The sequence below is a fragment of the Moschus berezovskii genome, chromosome 11 (assembly GCF_049115385.1).
Source record: "Moschus berezovskii isolate FMDL1 chromosome 11, NW_MosBer_1.0, whole genome shotgun sequence".
Lineage (NCBI taxonomy): Eukaryota > Metazoa > Chordata > Mammalia > Artiodactyla > Moschidae > Moschus > Moschus berezovskii.
This window is the reverse complement of record NC_142470.1, coordinates 13,939,408-13,963,377: the sequence shown is the minus strand read 5'-3', so window position 1 is coordinate 13,963,377 and position 23,970 is coordinate 13,939,408. Positions and strand designations below refer to the sequence as shown.

General features: G+C 44.6%; 1 protein-coding gene across 1 annotated transcript in view; it reads right to left on the bottom strand.

The window, feature by feature from the left end:
• Positions 1 to 18,815, bottom strand: part of TTLL11 (tubulin tyrosine ligase like 11) — a 262,378-nt gene extending 243,563 nt beyond the window's left edge. Inside the window, exon 1 of the mRNA XM_055399529.2 lies at positions 17,618 to 18,815. Coding sequence (XP_055255504.2) covers positions 17,618 to 18,046 — 429 coding nt within the window. The 5' untranslated portion in view covers positions 18,047 to 18,815. The remainder of the gene's footprint in view (positions 1 to 17,617) is intronic.
• Between the last annotated feature and the right edge of the window lie 5,155 nt (positions 18,816 to 23,970).

Below are 23,970 nucleotides of genomic sequence, written 5' to 3'. Positions count from 1 at the left end.
TTTATGATGGGAGTTTTCTGGCATATGATCGTCAAGTGTCTCATGACAAGACAATATATATCGTTCCCCTTTGACAAACTAGATTATCAAAATACTCTGTGGATCTAATAAAACCTGAAACAGACTGTATTTCTAAATAAGATCTGTTTTTATTCCTAACATGTAAGTGCTGATTACTTTTACCTTTAAAATCCTTTTTGGTCATGGCATGTGCTTGGTTCCCCAACTGGAAAGAAGCCTGGCCCCATGCAATGGAAGCGTGCAGTCCTCATCACTGGACCACTGGGGAAATCCCTACTTCCAGCTTCTAAAAAAGATCCCTCATTGGTATTAGCACACTAGCTACACCTGTAGTTTCATATTGTAGTTCAATCATCTGATGTGTATTGTGCCAGAATATTTCTGAGTTCTAAGTTTAGGTCAGTAAGTACTTCATTATGATACCGTGCACATATTATTTAATAGATAATATTCACTTGTCCTTAATAATCCATTTGCTGGACTTTCAACAACAAATTTGTGGTTGAAACGGAAGTAATATATTGACTAATACATTTTTTTTCCTTGAGGAGAGGGCACCTTTCTCTAATTCACACAAAAGGTACACTGTGGGCCAGGAGCGATCCTGGGTCAAGGTCTGGGATGGTGTTTGTGTTTTTAGAGCCAGTACCTTGCACAGGGCTTGGGGCTCAGCAAACAGACAACGTATATTTGTTTAAATGAAAGTCCTCAAGGTCTCAGAATTTAAAATCATATACATATGCTTTATTTCACTGTACTCTCTAGAAATACTTCTAGTCTAATGGAATGCGTGTGTGCCGCACGTGTCTGACTCTTTGTGACCCCATGGACAGTAGCTCACCAGGCTTCTCCGATCATGGGATTCTCCAGACAAGAATACTGGAGTGGGTTGCCAAGCCCTTCTCCAGGGAATCTTCCCAACCCAGGGATCGAAGCTGCGTCTCTTATGTCTCCTGTATCGGCAGGCAGGTTCTTTACCACTAGCACCCCCTGGGAAGCCCTTCTAATGGAATAGTAATTCTTAAACTCTCAGAACGACAGGTCCTAAGTGGCCAGGTGAAGCTTATTAAACTGTCACCCAGCAGGGACCAGTTGTCTCTCCTTTTGTTCCTTAGAACGCTTTTTCCCAGAAAGAATGTTTCAGGAGTCAGAAGGTTTCACAGTTATAACACACCATTAGAGAAACATCTTTGCAACCTGCCTAGGGAAAAAAAAAAATCTGTAAGATGGTAAGGCTTTATGTAGGTAGTTTCAATGAGAGTCTGAGATTCCTTAAGAAAGAACAAGTGCAGAGGCTAAAAGAAAACTATGCTATCATGGAAAGAAAGCCCAGCCAAAACTGATGACTGGCAGGGGCTTACAAATAGCTGGCTCTCTATTTCCGACATGAGCTTCACAATTCCCGAGATAGGACAAGTTCACTGCCTGTAATGCCTTTATGTCATTTCCCTTTAAAGAAAGTAGTCACTTCGAAGGCAGTCCAAAAAAACCAGAACTAGAACCCTTCCTGATGACACAGTTCAATTCAGTTAACTGTTGCTGAATACCTTCTCTGTGCCAGGCATGAAGGACTCAAAGATGAATAAGACAAGCTCCCTGTTACTGAACGTCTTAGAGTCTAGGGAAAGAGACAGACCATCTCAGTCAACAGCCTCCCCCGCCCCCGGTACCATCCAGGCCCAGGCAGCACTGTCTCTTCCCTGCAGTCTACAACAGCATCTGAACTTGCCTCTATCTCAACTCTGGAATTCTAACCCATTCTCTGTAGGGCAGCCAAAGTGAACTTTTTAAAACGTAAGTGGAATTACCTTTTCCCCTGTACATAGGCAATAGGCAATGGTCTAACCTCTGCATGTGGTCTAGCAGCTCAACATCATCTGCTGTCAAGATCGGAGTCACACTGGAAACTCTGTATCAAGCCAGACACTCTGCAAGGCTGTATCCTCAGAGGGTGAAGTAGAAGAAGACCTGCCTTGTCTTGGCTGTGGCTCGGGGAACGGGAAACAGAAGGAAAGAAGTCCCCTCTCAGGCTGCCACTGTAACACCTTCCTCATGCAAGCCTGGAGTCAGAACTCAATTACACCGATAACTGGAAAAACCTAAGACCTAAACTTTGGTTTTAAGTGTTCTGGGTTAGTAGAGCCCTTTGGGGCAGCTGTAAAAGATGAAAATCCTCACTTTCAACCCAAACCTCAAAGAATTATCAGAGATTAAAATTCCAAGGAACATTCGTGTGTGTGCATGCTCAGTCGTGTCCAACTCTTTGTGACCCCATGGACTGTAGCCCACCAGGCTTCTCTGTCCATGGGATTTTCCAAGCAAGAATACTGGAGTGGGTTGCCATGCCCTTCTCCAGGGGATCTTCCTGAATTTAAAAAGATATGCAATCTATAATCACAGAGGGAAATGTTATTAATAATATAACTCTTAAAGTAATTAATAGGTCAGACAAAAATATTAAGGATACAAAATTTGTACTGTGCAATACACAAGCTAATCTAATGTATATATATAAAATACTGCATTTAGTAACTAGAGAATACACACTCCTTTTAATCACATACATAACCATGTATTAGACTATAAAGGAAATAAAACTAAAATAAAAAGGTGAAGATAGAGCACATGAAGAAGGGAGAAAAGAAAGAAAGAAAAAAGAAGAACATCCTTCAACCACACTGCCATTAAGTTAGAAATTAATAGTAAAGTAAGAAGAAATAACCTCATATGTTAGAAACTCAGAAAGCCACAATCCAAATAACCCATGGGTCAAAGAAGAAATTTTCATGAAAATTTAAAACATATAGAACTAAAGGGTGATTCTTTTAATGCAGGCAATGGCAAGCCACTCCAGTACTATTGCCGAGAAAATCCCATGGATGGAGGAGCCTGGTAGGCTGCAGTCCGTGGGGTTGCTGAGGGTCGGACACGACTGAGCGACTTCACTTTCACTTTTCACTTTCACACATTGGAGAAGGAAATGGCAACCCACTCCAGTGTTCTTGCCTGGAGAATCCCAGGGACGGGGGAGCCTGGTGGGCTTCCATCTATGGGGTCACACAGAGTCGGACACGACTGAAGTGACTTAGCAGCAGCAGCAGCAGCAAAACTTGTGGGCGCAGCTACAGCAGCACTTAAGAGGCAAGTTTGTAGGCTTGAATGCTTTTATTAGAAGATGGTAGAATAAGCATCCAGCCTAATGTCGGGGAGGGGGGGGAACAGAATAAACTTCAAACAGTCAAAGAAAAGAAAGAAACAGCAGAAAGCCATGAAACAGAAAACTAAGTTACAATGGAGACGATCTTTGAAAACTTATCAGTTGAGATACTTGAAGAATGTGTAAGAGTTAGCCAAAGAAAGGACAGGGACATTCTAAGGAAAAGGAAAATACGAACAAAGGGAAATGGCCCAGCATGAAGGTGCAAGACGTCACCAGTGTGGGATTGGCAGAGGATAAAGTTCAAGGCATGGGACACGTGAAATGAGTCTAGAGCAGGTTAGGGCCAAATGTGAATCGAAAAATAGTCAACTGTACCAGGTATTTATAGGCAAAGTATATGATTCCCTAAAGAAGGAAATGGCAACCCACTCCAGTGTTCTTGCCTGGAAAATCCCATGGACAGAGGAGCCTGGCAGGCTACAGCCCATGAGGCCGCAAACAGTCAGACACAACTGAGCAACCTCACTTACTTACTTTACATGATTATATCTTCTTACTCTGGCAACAAAACAACCCCATGAGGCGTGACTGTATTATGCGTATTCCACAGATAAACTGAGGCCTGGAGCAAAATTTTTCCAGGGTTACACAGTGTAACAAAACAGTAAACAGTTACTGAACACCATTGTTCAAAACAGTAACAATGAGGCTCAAAAGCCCACACTTTTAATTGCCACGCGATACGTGACTCCACGCAATACATGACTCCACGCAATACATGACTCCATGCAATACATACATAAGGAAAGTTACGACCAACCTAGACAGCATATTAAAAAGCAGAGACATTACTTTGCCAACCAAGGTCCGTCTAGTCAAGGCTATGGTTTTTCCCGTGGTCATGTATGGATGTGAGAGTTGGACTGTGAAGAAAGCTGATCGCCAAAGAATTGATGCTTTTGAACTGTGCTGCTGGAGAAGACTCTTGAGAGTCCCTTAGACTGCACGGAGATCCAACCAGTCCATTCTAGAGATCAATCCTGGGTGTTCATTGGAAGGACTGATGCTAAAGCTGAAACTCCAATACTTTGGCCACCTCATGCGACGAGTTGACTCACTGGAAAAGACCCTGATGCTGGAAGGGATTGAGGGTGGGAGGAGACGGGGACGACAGAGAATGAGATGGCTGGATGGCATCACCGACTTGATGGACATTAGTTTGAGTGAACTCCGGGAGTTGGTGATGGACAGGGAGGCCTGGCATGCTGCGATTCATGGGGTCGCAAAGAGTCGGACACGACTGAGCGACTGAACTGAACTACATTACTGAAAGGCTTCATAATGGAACCTCCATAACCAGACCAAATTTTATTCTTCAGGCAAATGTTTGAATCCCCCCCAAAAAACAAAACTCCTTCTTACGATGCAAGTCTGGGGTGCTGTTACAGCTGCCACTACTTTATGTCACCAGGACAGGATTCCACTAGATACAGGTATCCAAGGAGTCCGTGTACCACTAACAGGCAACACCACAACACAGACTAACATGTGGGATTAACAACAGGAGGCACTGGACTAAACTGAGCTCCTGAAGCATATTTCCAATTACTACCGAGAAGACAGGCACTGTTCAATGATGAGAACTGGGTCAGCAGACAGCATTGTTTTCAATAGCTTTATTGAAATATAATTCACAGATCACACAGTTCATGCATTTAAACTGGACAAGTCAACATTGTTCAGTATAGAGTCGTGCAACCATCAGTCAACACACTTAAGGACATTTTCATCACCCCCAAAAGAAATCCTGTACCCACTAAGTCACTCCTCACTCCTCCCACTGAAAGCCTCCCTCAGCCTCAGCTCGAGGCAGTCACTAATCTACTCTGTGTCTGAAGATTCCCCTATTCTCAACATTCATACAAATGGAATCACATATGCATGGCCTTCTGTGACTGACTTCATTCACCAACATGTTTATAAAGCTTATCCACATTCTGGCATGTGTCAATATTCCATTCCTTTTACGGTCAAATACTACTCCACTATATGGACATGTCACGTTATTTATCCTTCAGCTGACGGACCTCCTTTGGCTGTTTCCGCTTTTCGTCTATCGTGAACAATGATGCTCTGAACATTAGTGTACAAGTGTTCGTGTGGACCTATGTTTTCAGTTCTCTTGCGGGTACACCTAGGAGTGAATTGCTAGCATGGGGCAATTCCGTGTTTAACACTTTGAGGAACTGCAAAATTGTTCTTCAAATCATTTTACTTTCCCACGAGCAGAGTACGAAGGTTCCAATTTCTCCAACTTCTCACAAACGCTTATTATCTGTCTTTTTTATTACAGACATACTAGTGCATACACGGAGAAGGAAATGGCAAACCACTCCAGTACTCTTGCCTGGAAAATCCCATGGATGGAGGAGCCTGGTGGGCTGCAGTCTGTGGGGTCGCTAAGGGCCAGACACGATTGAACAACTTCACTTTCACTTTTCACTTTCACACATTGGAGAAGGAAATGGCAACCCACTCCAGTGTTCTTGCCTGGAGAATCCCAGGGACAGGGGAGCCTGATGGGCTTCTGTCTATGGGGTCACACAGAGTCGGACACGACTGAAGTGACTTAGCAGCAGCAGCAGCAGCAGTGCATACAAAGTTGTATTCCATTGTGGTTGTGATATTCACTTTCCTAATGGCTAATGATGACACGACATTTTAACTGTCTCTTAGTGTTACCTTTTTTCATACAAGAGATATTTTTGACAAAACCTAAGAAATGCCTATGGAGAGACTTCCAGCAGTTTCACTGCCCAACTGTACATGAAATGTTCAAGCCTTACCTCACGGGTAGAAGAACAGGGATGGGATAAAAACCAGATGCAAGGAGAGGGTCAGTGATGGGTAGAAAATCAAGCATGTCCACTGAATACATTATTTGAAAAGTTAAAACTGGCTTATATTTTGATATGGCTATTTTGATTTAGATATAATGACTATACCAAAAGAGCCATGTCAAATGCCCTGCTTTGAGCTAGGCACTGATTATTAGAACTAGATTTGGTAAAGACAAAGAGAAGATTCATTTATTTCACTCTTTCCCCAATATTTGTCATTATATTCTTCAGACTTGAGCACTTACAGGAACTCTCATACACTATTGAATATTAACTGCTACAACTTTTTTGGAAAGCAGTTTGGCAATACATTCCAAAGGCCTTAAGATTTATACACCTTTTAACCTAAATTATTTCATTTCTGGAAAGCTGTCTTAAAATAATGTGAAATAAAGGGAAAAAAACTAAACTAAATTTTTTCACAGAAAAATAAATCTAAACATTTAATAATATGGAAATAAATAATGAAATACATTTCACTGAATGAGATACTTATACAATTTAAATGACATTTATGACAAGTTTGTATGCTGTGAAAAATGTTTATAAAATGGGTATTAATACTAACATAAAATAATGTTAGCTTTGTCAAACATTAACATAATTTTATCAGCTTTATAAAATATAAAAATGTATGCCTAGAAGAAATATTGGAGTCAAATTCTTCAAAATAAAAAGTCCTTGCATCTCAGTGGTAGGATGATAAATGGGTTTTTTCCTATTTTTTGCAAATTTTTAATATTTTAAGCAATGTACAAGGATGATTGACATAAGTGATAAATGTGGTTTTAAATAAAACTAACAACCAGGCTCAAAGCCCAGTCCTTCACTGAATGATTTCAGTAAACACTAACTTCAATGGTCTTGCTTCGAAGAGCCAGGAAATCATACTCCACTTAGAGAAACAGTATGATCCACTGAACAAGACCTGGCCTGAGAGCCAGGACTCTGCCCTCGAATTCCAAGCAGTGTGTGACTTAACACCTTTGAAGAAGGGGAGAATTGAAACAGATGACATACTTACTGCATACTGACTTTGGAATATGGCTACGTATGTTATTAAAATGGGACAAGTATCACAATGCCCCGTGTGACAGACTAATAGTGGTGGGGATTCAAACTCAAACCTAACTCCACACCACACTGACATCTGTGAAACAGAAATGAAGAGTCTACTATGCTTACTGCATAAAGTAAAAGTCAACTGAGATAAATGTATGTGACAGCTCCCCCAAAAATATCTAGTTTCTTGAAAGGTAAGACTCTAACGCCCTCCACCCTGCCTCCTAATTCTCTAAGAATTTAATAGCACTTGAGTATGAAATTGTGTGTTTCCTCTGCCTTCTTAAGCTAACAAGTCAATAATAGAGATTGCTTTTAGTGACTAGCGAGACAAAAATGTTTTAAATTATAATAATGTAAATCATGCAAGGCAAATGAGTATTAGATGTCTAAATGTCAACAGGAGGGGAAATATTTACAATACAAATGAGAAAAAAAGTAACTACTCATAATATTTACAAACCAATAAGAAAAACATAAACACACAAAATATCAACATAAACAACCAAAAAGATAAATGAACAAAAAATATACATGTAGATATTTCACAGATGAAATAGTACAAATGACTTAAAAACCTACACAAAAATCCCAACCCTGATGACAATCACAAAAATGTAAATTAAAAACTCACATTTTTACCTATTAGTTTGGCAAAGATTTAGCAGATTAACAGGATCCAGCACTGGAGACAATCTGAGAAGACAAGCACTTTCAAACACTACTGGTGGTAACTTGACAGTAACTATCAAAATACAGAGTGCACATAACCTTTGACCCAACAAGTCCTACAGAAGCATTTGCACAAGTAAATACTTAATGTCTGAAGAGGGATGTTTACTGCACCATCATTTGTAATAGCAAACAAAACATAGAAACACATCCATCAATATATTTGATGGTGGGACATCCACCAGATGGGCTCTTTGGTTGTTAGCAAAATGAAATGAACCCATATGGACTAACAGAGAATGATGTCCGCAAAGTACTGCTAAAGAAGCACTTGCCAAATACCATATACACTGTATAATGGTGGCGATTACAATAACATGAAAATTGTTTCTGTTTATATATATATATATATATACTTGTGTCTCTACATATGATGTCGAGTTGGTGGTCATTAGCAGGATGCTCTGATTCTCCTCTTTGCACACTCATGATAGGACTGTGCATCCCAGCCCCACTGAAGTTCACCAGGCTATGGATTTTGCTTTGACAAATGAGATGTGAGTGCAATCACTTCCAAGTAGAAGGCTTAAAAGCTGGTGCAGCATTTATCACGTTCTCTTCCTCTCGGTGACTCACTGAAGCAGGTGCTGAGCTGGAAGCCCAGGTCTCTGGATAACCAAGATGGCAGGAGACCCTTATCCCCACACCCCCACCAAACCACATCAAACCCCTAAGTATGAGCAAAAAGGAAACTTCTGTTGTACTTCTGTTGATATTCCAGCACAATTCAGTGGTTCTGATACACACAGGAATAAGAAAAAATATCTGGAAAAATACATACCAAACTGTAATCTTGATGTTATCCTAAGGAAAAGAGAGGATGGGAGACAGAAAGGGCAGGGAATTGGGGGGGGGGAGCACTTTGGGGTTTTACTTTATATACTTGGGAATTATATAAATTTTCATAAGCACGTATTGTTTTTAGAATTTGAACGCATGGTATTTGTAAATAATGGAAGATGTCCAGAAGTTTTTAGATTGTTGCTTTTAAAATTTCCAATAACCACAGTTCTAACACAAAGAGAAATAAAATCTCCCTGTGACCAAAAAGAACAGAATATGAAAACTGGCCTCTGCAAGAGTTCTAGGCAGAGGGACTGAAGAGCTCCTTTGACAAGTAACACTGTACTTAGGGAAGCACACTAGACAAACCGCCCTGTTCTTTCAGCTCCATTAAGGATGGGAAGGTTTTACCCAGATGACACAGAAGCAGATGGGGGAAGAGGAGTTGTCGGCAAATGGCTGCTAGCTAGGACTTACAAAGCACTTATAAAAATTACTGGATGACGGTTCCCAAATACGCAGAGAAACAAACACGCATACAAGTGGCGGCCGAGGCAGCTGTGAAGGCAGGACCCGATATGATGTGAGGCAGAACGAGAGCTGTCAGTCCATCTGGAACAGAGAAACATCATTGTTCTCTCTGGCAAAACCACAGCCTCTGTGGAGGAATCTCACGGATTGACTGGGCTGCAGAGGAGCAACCCCATGGGAAGGAGGGTTCAAAACTAATCAAAGCAATAACAAGGTTATTTTCCTGTTGACGCCATCAATTCTGTATTATAAAACTGAATTAAAACGTCATGGAAATTCATCAGAGGGAAAGTCAACGAACAGGTATTCTTATTTGAAAGTACCAGGCACTTTCCAGATTTCCAGAATTAATCCTCACAAGCCTACAACATATTTTATGCTCTTTCTTACAGTGAGGAACCTTGGGCTCAGAGAGGTAAAGGAACTAGTCTGGGGCCACAGAGCCAAGATTCAAACCCATGTCTGGTATGCTCTTTCCAGGGTCAGTAGGGAGGGCTGCTTAAGGATGGAAGGAAGAACTAAAGACATCAGCCCAGGGAATTTGCTTCTCTGTTCACATCAACAACCTCCTTATTTGTTTTATGACCACAAAAGTTAAGTACTGATGTCACTCAAATAGCTAAAATAAGTTTCCAGTGTTGACACACATAGTTAATATACCAGAGTGTGAGACTGGTACCAAGTTCAGAATGGAAGCCTTAAAATATTCAGTTAAACCCACGAAATTTTAAAAGCATAACTGACTTCAAAAGAAAAGAATTTTAAATCAGTGTTATTTTAAAAAATTTTAGGGACCTCCCCGGCAGTCCAGTGGGTAAGACTTTGCCTTCCAATCCAGGGGGTGCATGTCTGATCCCTGGTCGGGGAGCCAGCATCCCACAAGCCTCATGACCAAAAAAGCAAACCATAAAACAGAAGTTTTAACAAACTTAAAGTTTGTAATAAACTCGATAATGACTTTAAAAAATGGTCCACATCAAAAAAAAAAAACTCTTAAAAAATTTTTTTTAAACCTAAACTACCTCACATTGATATTTGTGAAAAATGTACCTGCCCCTTATCACACAGAGGTCTCTGGGTGTGTTTGTTATCTGCTGTACCCCAAGAACTCAAATATAGCCTGGCACAAAGTAGGTCTCAGAGTATTTGCTAAATGATTCAAATGAGCTGTCAAGTGTGTTTAACCAGTAACCTATATATGAAGATGATATTCTACACTAGTGTCTTTTAGTTTAAAATACATATATAAAATCAAATAACCAACATCTATGCTGCTGCTGCTGCTGCTGCTGCAGCTAAGTCACTTCAGTCGTGTCCGACTCTGTGCGACCCCATAGACCGCAGCCCACTAGGCCCCGCCATCCCTCAGATTCTCCAGGCCAGAACACTGGAGTGGGTTGCTATTTCCTTCTCCAATTCGTGAAAGTGAAAAGTGAAAATGAAGTCACTCAGTCGTGTCTGACTCTTTGCAACCCCATGGATTGCAGCCTACCAGGCTCCTCCGTCCATGGGATTTTCCAGACAAGAGTACTGGAGTGGGGTGCCCTTGCCTTCTCCAACCAATGTCTATAGTTATCCAATAAAAGGAAAAGTACCATTAACTGAATCTAAACAATGTGCCAAGTATCGAGTTAAGGCAAATTACATACTTTCCCTCATTTAATCTCACAAGAACTCAGCAAGAATCACTATGGCCCATTGATACAGTTGAAGAAATTGATGCTCAGAGTGGTTCTGTATGCAGGACCCAACCTGCTTGGTCACACAAGGAATTAGTGGCAAAGATTTTAACCCATCTGTGTGAATTTCAAAGTCCCTGCGAGCTCCAGGACATACTACTTTCCCTCTAGAGAAGCCACTTAGAGTGGCCAATTACTTTTATAATATGTTCTTTTCAAGGGATAGACTTAAAAGAAAATATATAATTGAATTTTTGTATTCAACTTCTGACAGAAAACAAGAATCCAGAATACCTCCAAAATCGAGGCTATTTACAATAGAGAGCATATTTCTGTTACACAGAAAACTGCTCTAACAATTGCAATATCTGCTTAAAAACTAAAATTTTAATTTGTACTAGTTATAGAACTGGAATATGAGCTCCTGGAATACACTGTCTTTTAAATGAGAGGCATTAGTGTGGATTCATGAGGCTTTTATACATATTGTATTGTTCAAGTAGGAGTGGTAGTGAATTGTGATTTTTATGGCATGACAAGTTTAGCTTGCAAAGGAAAAATTCTAGTGTGCTAGGTGTTAAAATAACATGTCTGCTGAAGGAGAACATTGGATGGAGTAGGCTATAAACTGTCCTTAAACATAAAGCTGTTTTCAAAAACTGGAAAGTAAATTGCAATGACTATCATTAAAATGAGGAAGGGGGGCAGGTTAAACTATCCAATTTTTCATTTTCTAATCTGCCTTCTTCCACCAAGAGTCTGCAACACAGCGGTTCATGCAGCAGGCTCAGGTCCCTCAGAGGAGCAAGGCCACCCAGCTAGTCAATGCACCAGAATCTCTTTCCCTTCGTGGGCAGCCACGAGATAGGATTCAGAAAGTGCAGGCACCAAAGGCTCCCTCTGCCAGGCAGGATATATTTCAGTGTGTTTTATTTTAAGTCCTATTTGCAACGTCAACCTCCTGGTTCTAAGTGACACCATTGCCGTTCGAGAGTTATGAGTCAGATGGGAAACAGGAGTGTTCAGAAGTGGAGGATTACACAACACACTGAAAAGGGGGCTTGGGGACAAGGCAGACTGTCTGAACCTGACTCTCCCACTTCTGCGCCCAATTCCATTTCTTCAGTTGTTATCTGGGGCGGGGGTGGCGGCAGGGTGGAATTCCCTGGCAGTCCACCGGTTAGGGCTCCATGCTCTCACTGCCAAGGACCCGGGTTCAATCCCTGATCAGGGAACTAAGATCCCACAAGCCTTATGGTGCTGCCAAAAACAAAAAACTGTTATCTGGGACTAGTAATAATAGAATAACTCCTTGCAGGGTGGATTTCAGCAAAAGATTAGCAAAGAAGACAGAAGAGGGTTGTGTCCTGGCTACAAGCACAGGCCCTGGATGGCTCAGACACCTGTTACCTGTGCGGCCTTGGGCTACCCCTAAACTAACCTCCTCTCAACCTCAGTTTCCTCATCTGTAAATTGGAAATAATGGGGAAAAATAAAAAGGAAATAATGGGATCCACCTCAGAGGGCTGCTCTGAGGATTAAATAAAATAATACATAATAAGTGTTCTATACAAGTTTTAATGAGCAGAAAGCACTTAGAACATAAAGCCTAGCATGTAATATGATATGTCATAGACAGTAACTAACCACACAAGCTGTAAGGATGATATCCTAAGTATACACATGCTTCGAAGAAAGGCTGGATACATTTCTGAAAATAACACATGATTTGGACACTCTTGATGCAAAGAGCTCACACTGTAACAGATCTTGTGAAAGTCGCTCACTTGTGTCTGACTCTTTGAGACCCCAAGGACTGTAGCCTGTCAGGCTCCTCTGTCCATGAAATTCTCCAAGCCAGAATACTGGAGTGGGTAGCCGTTCCCATCTCCAGGGATCATCCCAACCCAGGAATTGAACCCAGGTTTCCCACATTGCAGGCAGATTCTTTACCGACTGAGCCACCAGGAAAGCCCTAGTAGATCTTGGGACAGGGCTTATGCCAACTATTATCAACAAAGGTCCCTCTATCAAATCTCTCAGCACCCTTGATCACGTTAGCTGGTGTCCATGACACCACTGCGTACATATACACAGCTGACATCTCCAAGGAGGGCAGCTCGCAAAAACAGTGGCATCTATTCTCCATGGTGTCTTTTCCCTAAGGTTTTCTTTAATGAGGGTGTCCAAACTGCAAAAAGAATATATAGGAGAGGCAGCAAGAAGCTCACATGATTAGAAGAGAACCACGCATTTCTGTAAATATTTATTGAGTTTCTACTGTGAGCGAGGAGTCATGTCTCTCTTTCATGTCTCAACTTCACAGTGACTCTATAAACATGATTTTCCTCTCTTCTAAAATAAACTTTCACCTTACCTACAAGTGTACAGAGCTAACATTTATGAACTGTCCTTTGAGAAACATGGTGGGCACCGTCGCATTAGACCTGACTGGAGTGGATACAACTGAAAACTGAATCATTTCAGAGAGTTGGTGTGGTTCCCTTGAGACTGACAGCGTGGGCAAGGGAAGCATGGTCTATATATGGCAGGAATCTGTGATCATACTCAGCCAGAAGCACAAGCTTCTTGGCATGGCCTTCAACGTCCTCCAGTCTGGCTCCTTCTTCATCTTTCTCTGCTCTCTAAGCTGCCATCACCCCATCCTGTGTATAAAACCAAATCTCCCTGCCTTGGCTCCTCCTCTGTATGGAATGCCCTGTACCCAACACCACTCCCAGGCTGGACTGCGGTTGTCAGGGTCCATGTCTGTCCATGGAGGGTACAGAGAGAATCCCATTTGTGTCTATATCTGCCACCCACCAGGGTCCACCAGCATCAGCCAGCAAGGAGCAGTGGCAAGGGCACAGAACAGGAGGCTGATTTCGAATGTAAACCTGTTTCAGATGCTAGCTCTGCCCCTCACCAGCTGTCTGACCTCGTGTAAGTTAACCTCTGGGTACTCCGATTTCCTCCTGTGTAGAAACGGAAACCAAAGGGTTGTTGGGAGAATCAAATCCTTGGCTATATGTGACGCACCCAGAAGAGTGGAAGGATTCATCATATTTGTTCATTACCACTGTCACTATTGGTTACTGTTGTTAAGTGTCTGTTAATAGAGAAAAGTGGGGGAAGAAGAGGGATTGTGCCCTGAAGCCAAGCAAATGCTGAACTCCCTCGCTGGCTCGGTGCCGCCCTGCTGAACAGCCCAGTGGTGGGGCCCCTCACCACTTACTCGCAAAGGAGATACAGACCTTTCACTGTGGGTGGTACTCGTGTCCTTGTTTCTCACCTGGGCTGCCCACCTGACCCTTGCCAAAGCCAGCTGGCTGGGGGCTCCCACATCCTGCAGTGACAGCACAGCATGACATACAAAGGACACTGCACTTCAGTTCCTTGCAACCCAGCCCCTAGCAGGGTTCATGCTCCTAGAACATCAGTGCTGAGCAGTAGAGGTAAACTCTTCCAACAGCACCCCTCTAACAGATGGGGAAACAAGCCTGGGGAGGTTGTGCTTGCATTTTGTTAGTACCCAGTTTATATATATATATGTTACCTATCATGAAGCCAACTTTGCTGCAGGTACTAAGAATACCGTAATTATCGTTTAAACCTGGAAGGAACTTGAACGTTTTCCTAGCCTGGCACTTTTCAAACTCCACATTCCACGGTGTGAAGATGAGATGCCAGCTCTGTGGTTAAGTCATTCATTGATGGATCACCCATCACCCGCTGGGCATCAGGGACACAAGTCAGAAACCACTCCTGTCCTCAGGACCTCACAGGCAAACAGGGAAGCGTGATGGTAGGTAAATAATCACACCTCTAATGGTAAAGTCCCGCTGGGAGTAAATTAGGTTAAAACATCCTAGAATGAGCATCTCCACTTGAGACGGAGATGTCTGAGCAGGAGAACAGGCAAAGCAGGGCCTGAAGGAGACAGTTACGAGTAGCACCTCAGAAACTGCTCACCCCTTCGAGTTCACCTGCACGAGGGCCTCACACAGACTAACACTACCATTATGTGGCTGCTGCAGCAGAGAGACTGGGAACCATGGACCTAGCTGGACCCACTCCCATTTGACAGACAGGCAAACTGAGGCTTAAAGAATTTAACTCACTTGCCAAAGTCGCAAGGTAGGTAAACGGAAAATGCTTAAGGTTTCACAGGCTCACACAGGCTTCCAAAAAGGTCCACATCCACAGTGTGGCACACGATCTGACCCTTGCTCACCCCTCCTGCCTCCATTCTCACCATTCTGCCACCCACTCTGTGACCCAGCCTAACAAATTAAGTGTGAAGCCCCGAATGCACCTCTGCTCTGTCTGTCCCACTCCCTGTGCCAGGAATCCAAAGTCAACGACCCCTAATAATAATAATAAAAATAAATAACTCCCAGAACTCAGCTCGGGGCTCTCTCCTCCAGGACATGACCCTGACATGACTCTCCTCTACCTCCTAGAGCAGGTACACCTTTACACAGACACAGAAACACTCATCACGTAAGGTATTCATCCATTCAACATATATTTATTGAGCACCTTCTGTGAGCCAAGCACCTGGGGAAACAGCAGTACATAAAACAAGGCCCTTGCCCTCATGGAGCTTACATTCTAGTGAGGGAAAAAGACAATAACCAATACAAAATCCAGTGTCACTAGAATTCAGTGCTATGAAAAAACCAATAAAGAAAAGCAAGCATCAGTTGAGGGGAGCAGTTACAGGTGAAGGCCTCTCTGAGTGGGTAGCATTTGATCAGAGGTCTGAAGTGATAGAGGAAGCCATGCCAACAGCTGGGAAAGTAGCATTTCAGGAGGAGCAGCAGAGGTCCTGTAACTACTGCAGTGATTACTTACTTGTGTCTTATAACTTCCTGAACTTGGAAGTCCTTGAAGGCAAGGGTTACACCTTGAGCATCTTTGCTTCACAGGGCCCAGCAACCATAGTGGACACTTACGGAATGAGTAACACGCTGGAGCTGGACCAGTGTGTGTGGCTGCTGATTTCTGAGTCTGGATGGCTCCACCTCTTGAGATCTGGCCAGTCTCGTGTCTCTCTCCCCAACCCTCGCCCCAGGGCTAAGCTAAGTACAGGCCACACTTGGGCCAATCAGCCTTCCTTCATTCTGTGGCCTGGTCTCAGCCCCTGGATCCTCCCTGCATTAGGAGTATGGTACTAACAAGCTCTCCATGTTTATCTCCTTCTGGTCTTCATATCTCCCACCTTGACCTAGGCCCCTGTCCCAAAACCCAGACACCTAGTACTGGGAGCTGCCCTCACTTTCTCCAGGTTTCATGGGCATGAAAGCCCTCCCCTGATCCCCAAGCCCCAGGGCTGGGAGGCCCTGACACCTGGAATCAGACTACGCAATGGCTAACCCCTCCCTATCTGGAAATCTGCCCTGCCTGACTCTCAACTCCCCTCCAAACCACATGACTCCTACTGCTGGGACATCAACTCTCTGACCTCATTAATTGTGTCTGTGGCCATCTCTCTGCATGTTCCAACTTCATTATACCATTCCTGAAAGTCTTCTCTAGCCAAGGTCCAGGGCTGCTAAGGTCCTGCATCCTCGTGTCACCTGTTACAGATTCTGTTCCACCAGCAGATCACGTGGGTCCAAGTCTCCAGATTCTACTACCCTAAACCACATCCTGACACTCCCAAAAGCACATTAAATAACATTCCGTTCCGTTCCATTCAGTCGCTCAGTCGTGTCCGACTCTTTGCGACCCCGTGGACTGTAGCCTACCAGGCTTCTCCATCCATGGGATTCTCCAGGCAAGAATACTGGAGTGGGTTACCATTTCCTTCTCCAGGGGATCTTCCCGACCCAGGGATCGAACCCAGGTCTCCCGCATTGGAGGCAGACGCTTTAACCTCTGAGCCACCAGGGAAGCAAATAAAGTCACATCCACTCGGTCAACTACAACAGATTATCTCTGGATGTCACTGGTGCTTCATCCCAACCCCTTCCAGATCTAAAATAAGTTCAAGGACAAATAACCCATTCCTTCACGTACCCTTTTGCCCACCAGTCCCTGATGCCTGTTTATATGCCAGCACTTACACTGTTGACAGGGATACTGACGGTGATGTGACGGTGGAGGTGGAAAAGAGAGAGGAGTGGGTGGTAAGATGAGTTCCCATTTATTGCAGACTTGGGTTATATTATAATACACAGTGAGTCTTCTGATACTAAGAAAACTATGAGATAGGTGCATTTAGCCTGACTTTACAGAGGAAAAAATAGGCTAAAGAAGTGAGGCAAGTTGCTCAAGGTCACACAGCTAAGTGACAGGATGCTGAGACCCTAGTCTGTCTGCCTCCAAAGTACAAACGGTTCAACCTCCGCAAAGGCCACCCAGTAAATGCTAAACAAATAAAACTTAAAGAAGAAATGAGAGAGAGAGAGGATAGATGGCTTCCGGGACTCACAAGCTGCTGGAGGAAACAGACATAAACAAATACCTACAATGTGGGGGAGGCGAGTGCTGATGGCTGGAGATCACGGAGCCAAGGGTAGCTGCAGGGGAGCTAGAGGAAGGACAAACTAACTCGACCTGGAGGGATCTAGAGCAGTCTTGAGGAAGTGACTTGGGGGCTAGGCTTTGAAGGAGAAGCAGTTAGAGGCTGACAAGCGTGGCGCACAGCAGGACTTGAACCTGAGACGTGGCCTGAGCCAGCAGGCTCCTCTGAGGTCTTCCAGTCCACCCCCCTGTGCCCACGCGGCCGGGCCGGGCCTCACCTCCTTCCACTTGAGCTGGCGGATGCTGATCTTCAGGGCGTCCAGGGAGGTCCTGGCCTTGGAGCTGTCCACGGTGACCGGCCGCAGAGAGCAGTACTCGTCGGGCTGGCCCGAGCTCCGCTTGCAGCTGCGGCCCTTGATCCTAGACTTCCCGTGCGGGTAGAGGCCAGACGCCGGCTCCGGCTTCGCCAGGGACACGGGCAGCGTGGGCGGCGGCCGCGGGGGAATGCGGGCGTCACCTTCCTCGGCCGCGCAGGGTGGCGCCGGGGCCGGCTCCTTGGGCTGCTCCTCCCCGGCCTTGCGCTCCGGTTCCCCGGCCGCGCCCGGGTCCACGCGGACCTGCTCCTTCGCCGCCTGCGCTTTGGTCGCGGCCACGGCCTCCGCCTCCCACCAGGCCGCCAGCTCCCTCTCGGGACTGCCCCGCAGCATGGCCCTCAGGGCTGGTGCCAACGCCAGTGACGGAGCCGCCGCCGCCGCCGCTCCGCCGCCCCGGCCCCGGACCAAACTGCAGTCGCTGCCGCGCGCTCCCCTCCCGAGCCGGTTGCCATGATCGCTCAGGCTCCGGTTGACAAGGGCAGTCGCCCACTGGACGGGGCCCGAGAAGGGACAATCGCCGTCACAGCCCCGGCGACCTCATAGGCGAGGTCGATCACGTGGTCAGGCCTGTCACAGAGGCCGCGGAGGACATCTTGGAAGAGGGCGGAAGCGGCCTCGGCCCGCCCACTCGGAGAACACGCTGGGTAGCCGAGCTTGCAGAACTTGGAGCCGACAGGCTGGAGGTGAGCTTGAGAGTGGAACAGCTATTGGAGCTTGCAGGGCTTCTGAGCCCCGGGACTCGGCCGGAGAGACGATAATTTCAAACAGGAAACCCACTTTCCTCCACTCCACACGCCCTCACTGGGATAACTCCTGGTCCGATGGAGGAGGCACAACCTCACCCATTCTAGGCACTTCCACCCTCAGAAAGAATCTCAGCCTGATGATGGAGATGACAAGTCCAGGCCCTCGAGGAGCGGCTGCTCGTTTGAGGAAATCGCTTTCTCGTCCTGGGAGAGCCCCCAGACTGAGACGGGGGACACCTTTCCCTGTTCTCAAGGAGCTCGCAAAGGAATGGGGAGGCCATGGGGAAACCTGCAGATTCGCGGTTTAGTTGAGGACATCAACCAACCCCTTTTCATATTATGTCATTAAAAGAAATTTGGTATCAATAAAATACACATAAAATGTGTCATTTTAACAATTTTTTTTAGGTATAGCCAAGGGCGTTAACCGGAGAAGACAATGGCAAGCCCCTCCAGTACTCTTGCCTAGAAAATCCCATGGATGGAGGAGCCTGGTAGGCTGCAGTCCATGGGGTCGCTAAGGGTCGGACACGACTGAGCGACTTCACTTTTCACTTTCACACACTGGAGAAGGAAAGGGCAGCCCGCTCCGGTGTTCTTGCCTGGAGAATCCCAGGGACGGGGGAGCCTGGTGGGCTTCCGTCTATGGGGTCACACAGAGTCGGACACGACTGAAGTGACTTAGCAGCAGCAGCAGCAAGGGCGTTAACACATTCACATTGTGCAAACATCACCATTTATCTTTGAACTTTTTCATCTTCTCCAACGGAAACTCAGTACCCATTGAACTCTTAACTCACAGCTCCCGGACCTCCATTTTCGTTTCTGTCTATGTGAATTTGATAAACTGCCTCGTATAAGTGGAATCATCGAACGTTTATCCCTTCTTGTCTAGCTTATTCACTCAGCATAATGCCTTTGGGGTTCATCCATGCTGTAATATTATCAGAGTTCCATGCCTTTGTAAGGCAGAATCGTGTTCCATTGTATGGATAGACCACATTGTGTTTATCCATTCATGCGACAGTGGACATTTGGGTTGTTTCCACATGTTGTCTATTGTGAATGATGCTGATATGAACATGAATACACAAATACCTATTCCACTCCCTGCACTCAATTCTTTTGGGGTTGCCATGTATTTTTAAAGCCAATCCAAGGAGAGGGCTTTCCCGTCTCACCTCAGGGAACCACATTTCGTTTTTTCAGGGAATAGGGTTGGGCCGAGATAGCACCTCATACTGAGGACAGTGGCTGTCACAGCCCTCACTGGTAAACTTTGCCACACTTTGCAGATGAAACAATGATACAAGTGAGGAAAAGAAGAGGAATTGAAAGGAAGTATGCAGTTAAATGCCAAATGAGCCAAAGAGTTTGTAAAAAGTTAGGAGTTCAAAGAATGGAGAATTTACTGTGAATTAGAAAGTTAGATAAAACTTCATATAAGAGATGGAATATAAACTGAGTCTTCAAGATAGAGTAAGAATCGGGTAGATAGAAGGAAAGGGATTTCCTTGTTGGTCCAGTGGCTAAGACTCTATGCTCCTGATGCTGGGGGCCTGGGTTTGATCCCTGCTCGAGTAATTAGATCCCACATGCCGTAACAAAGATCAAAGTTCCTGCACATCACAACTAAGACCCAGAGTCAAATAAATAGATACATAAATAAAAAGAAAGCAGGTGGGGTAGTCATTCCAGAGGCTGTGGACGTGGCAGCTGTGTACAGTCATGCAGATGACCCAGGGGGCCTCAAGGGGGCTGAAATCCAATTTGCTCTCTGCCCACCAAGCCTCACCCATCGAGGCTTTGTTCCGCAGAAAGGAGCACCTTTGCTGATTGGTTCAAAGGCTCCCAGGGCTAATGGAGGCCCTGTACTGAGAGGGAGCTGAGGAAAAGGTGCAGTACAAGTAAATTTAAGAAGGGAATGGTTACGGTGATCAGCTTGAAATGTATAGAAATATCAAATCACTGTGTTGTGTACGAGGAACTAACATAATATTGTAACTCAATTATACTTCAAAAACAAATTCAGAGAAAAAGAGGACAGGTTTGTGGTTACCACGTGGACAGAGGAGCCTGGCAGGCTACAGTCCATGGGGCAGCAAAGAGTCAGTTAGGACTGAGTGACTAAGCACAGCACACAGAGTTGGGAGGTGAAGGGTTTGGGGGAGGGAAAACTGGATTAAGGCAGTCAAAAGATACAAACTTTCAGTTATAAGGTAAATAAGTACTAGGGATGTAACCTATTACCTGTTAAATATAACTAACACCATTGTGTGCTATATATAAACATTTTAGAGTAAATCCTGTGTTCTCATCACAAGAAAACATTTTTTTCTGTTTCCTTAATTTTGTACCTATCTGGGATGATGGATGTTCAGTAAATTGTTGAGCTCATCGCTTTGTGATGTATGTAAATCAGATCATTATGTTGTACACAAATTTATACACTGCTTATGTCAATTATATCACAATAAAACTGGAAAAAAATAAAATTTATTAATCCTGTAAAAAAGGGGGGGAGGGGATAATTGGTGCTTTCAAATTGTGGTGCCGGAGAAGACTCGTGAGAGTCCCCTGGACTGCAAGGAGATCAAACCGGTGAATCCTAAAGGAAATCAACCCTGAATATTCATTGGAAGGACTGATGCTGAAGCTGAAGCTCCAGTATTTTGGCCACCTGATGAGAACTGACTCACTGGAAAAGACCCTGATGCTGAGAAAGATTGAAGGCAGGAGGAACAGGGGAAGACAGAGGATGAGATGGTTGGATGGCATCACCAACTTAATGGAGATGAGTTTGAGGAAGCTCTGGGAGTTGGTGATGGACAGGGAAGCCTGGTGTGCTGCAGTCCATGGGGTCACAAAGAGTCAGACTTGACTGAGCAAGTGAATAGCAACAAAAGTCATATGCCTTTTCAGGAGGGCAGAGAACAGACTAGAATTGTGGAGACACAAGCCTTAGAGGGAAATCCCATTGGAGCTCCCAGGCAGGGCTCTGAATGCTGTGGTGACCTCTGACTTCTCAGGAAATTCTAAAATGTGTTGGTGGAAAATCCAAGCCCTTGTGGGTCTCCTCACAGATAAGCTTCAGCTATGTCTGTGGAGGAGCAAAGAGCAGCAGAGACTCAGGGACCAGGAACACTTCCCCAAACACAAAAATACATCAAGAAGTACCTCTCTTTCCTTCACACACTCACCATGTCTTAGAGTCAGAGTTTTGTTTGTTTACTTATAATGGACTGTCTCACTGACCAGAGTCCCAGTGGCACAGGTAAGGGTGTCCTGCCCTCATTTACCATATCCCAGCACCCAGTTTTCTTCAATTTAAGTCTGAATTTGGCAATAAGGAGTTCATGATCTGAGCCACAGTCAGCTCCTGGTCTTGTTTTTGCTAACTGTATAGAGCTTCTCCATCTTTGGCTGCAAAGAATATAATCAATCTGATTTCGGTGTTGACCATCTGGTGATGTCCATGTGTAGAGTCTTCTCTTGTGTTGTTGGAAGAGGGTGTTTGCTATGACCAGTGCGTTCTCTTGGCAAAACTCTATTGCCTTTGCCTTGCTTCATTCTGTGCTCCAAGGCCAAATTTGCCTGTTACTCCAGGTGTTTCTTGACTTCCTACTTTTGCATTCCAGTCCCCTATAATGAAAAGGACATCTTTTTTGGGTGTTAGTTCTAGAAGGTCTTGTAGGTCTTCATAGAACTGTTCAACTTCGGCTTCTTTAGCATTACTGGTTGGGGCATAGGCTTGGATTACTGTAATATTGAATGGTTTGCCTTGGAAACGAACAGAAATCATTCTGTCGTTTTTAAGATTGCATCCAAGTACTGCATTTTGGACTCTTTTGTTGACCATGATGGCTACTCCATTTCTTCTAATGGGCTCCAAAATCACTGCAGATGGTGATTGCAGCCATGAAATTAAAAGGCGCTTGCTCCTTGGAAGGAAAGTTATGACCAACCTAGATAGCATATTAAAAAGCAGAGACATTACTTTGCCAACCAAGGTCCATCTAGTCAAGGCTATGGTTTTTCCCGTGATCATGTATGGATGTGAGAGTTGGACTGTGAAGAAAGCTGATCGCCAAAGAATTGATGCTTTTGAACTGTGGTGATGGAGAAGACTCTTGAGAGTCCCTTGGAATGCAAGGAGATCCAACCAGTCCATTCTAAAGGAGATCAATCCTGGGTGTTCATTGGAAGGACTGATGCTAAAGCTGAAACTCCAATACTTTGGCCACCTCATGCGATGAGCTGACTCACTGGAAAAGACTCTGATGCTGGGAGAGATTGGGGGTGGGAGGAGATGGGGATGACAGAGAATGAGATGGCTGGATGGCATCAGCGACTCGATGGACGTGAGTTTGAGTGAACTCCGGGAGTTGGTGACGGACAGGGAGGCCTGGCGTGCTGTGATTCATGGGGTGGCAAAGAGTCGGACACAACTGAGCGACTGAACTGAACTGAACTGAGCACCCAGTTAGTGCCTGGCAGACAGTAGGCTTTCAACAACCATTTTTTTTTATTGATTAATGAATGAATGAATGAGCCAAATGAATGAATGAAAGAAAAATTAAACTGCTCAGATATTTGACGATAAGAAAATACTTAGGCAAATTATGGCAAATGTCAATCACAGCTTTAGCCGTGTAGGATAAACATTATCCTGGTGATGTAACATCAGGCAAACCAGTGCAAGCCTGGTAATCACAATGCTTAAAGACTGTTCCGAGTAAACAAGTCCTGGAAGAAGCTAGAGACAAATGAGAACCGCTGTGATGCTGGAGTCATGAGATCTTGGTTGAAATTTTCCTCTCAGTTTTGGCAAACTCTATCCACCTGGAGGCTCCTCCTACTCCTGGTTCCAGAAATTCATCCCATTTTTAGAGGTTTCTGCTGTGAATCAGAAAGGCAGGCTACGTTTTCCATGGTAACCTAGTATCAGTGAGAAACCTATCTGACCTGAGTACTGTACTAAGCATCTTGCATATGTTGTGTCATTTAAGCTTCACAGAAGCCCTGGGATAAGCATATTTTACAGATGGTGAAAGAAACTGCTGCCCAGAGAAGTTATTTGCCTAAGTCAAACAGCTCGTAAAGGCAAAGATAACGATTCAAACTCAGGATTATCTGACACTTACCAGCTCCCAAACCCACACTAACCCCACACCAAGCCTTTGTTCAAACAACATAAGCCACATATGTTTAAACATAACTGTGTCCACATATATGTATATGTATTTATACCTTTTATATATATATATACATATATATGCTTCCCAGGTGGTGCTAGTGGTAAAGAACCTGCCTGCCAATGCAAGAGACATAAGCAATGCAGGTTCAGTTCCTGGGTTGAGAAGATCCCCTGGAGGAGGGCATGGCAACCCACTCCAATATTCTTCCCTGGAGAATCCCATGGACAGAGGAGCCCAGTGGGCTATGGTCTACAGAGTCACAAAGAGACACAACTGAAGCAACTTAGCACACAGTGCATGCACACACACACAC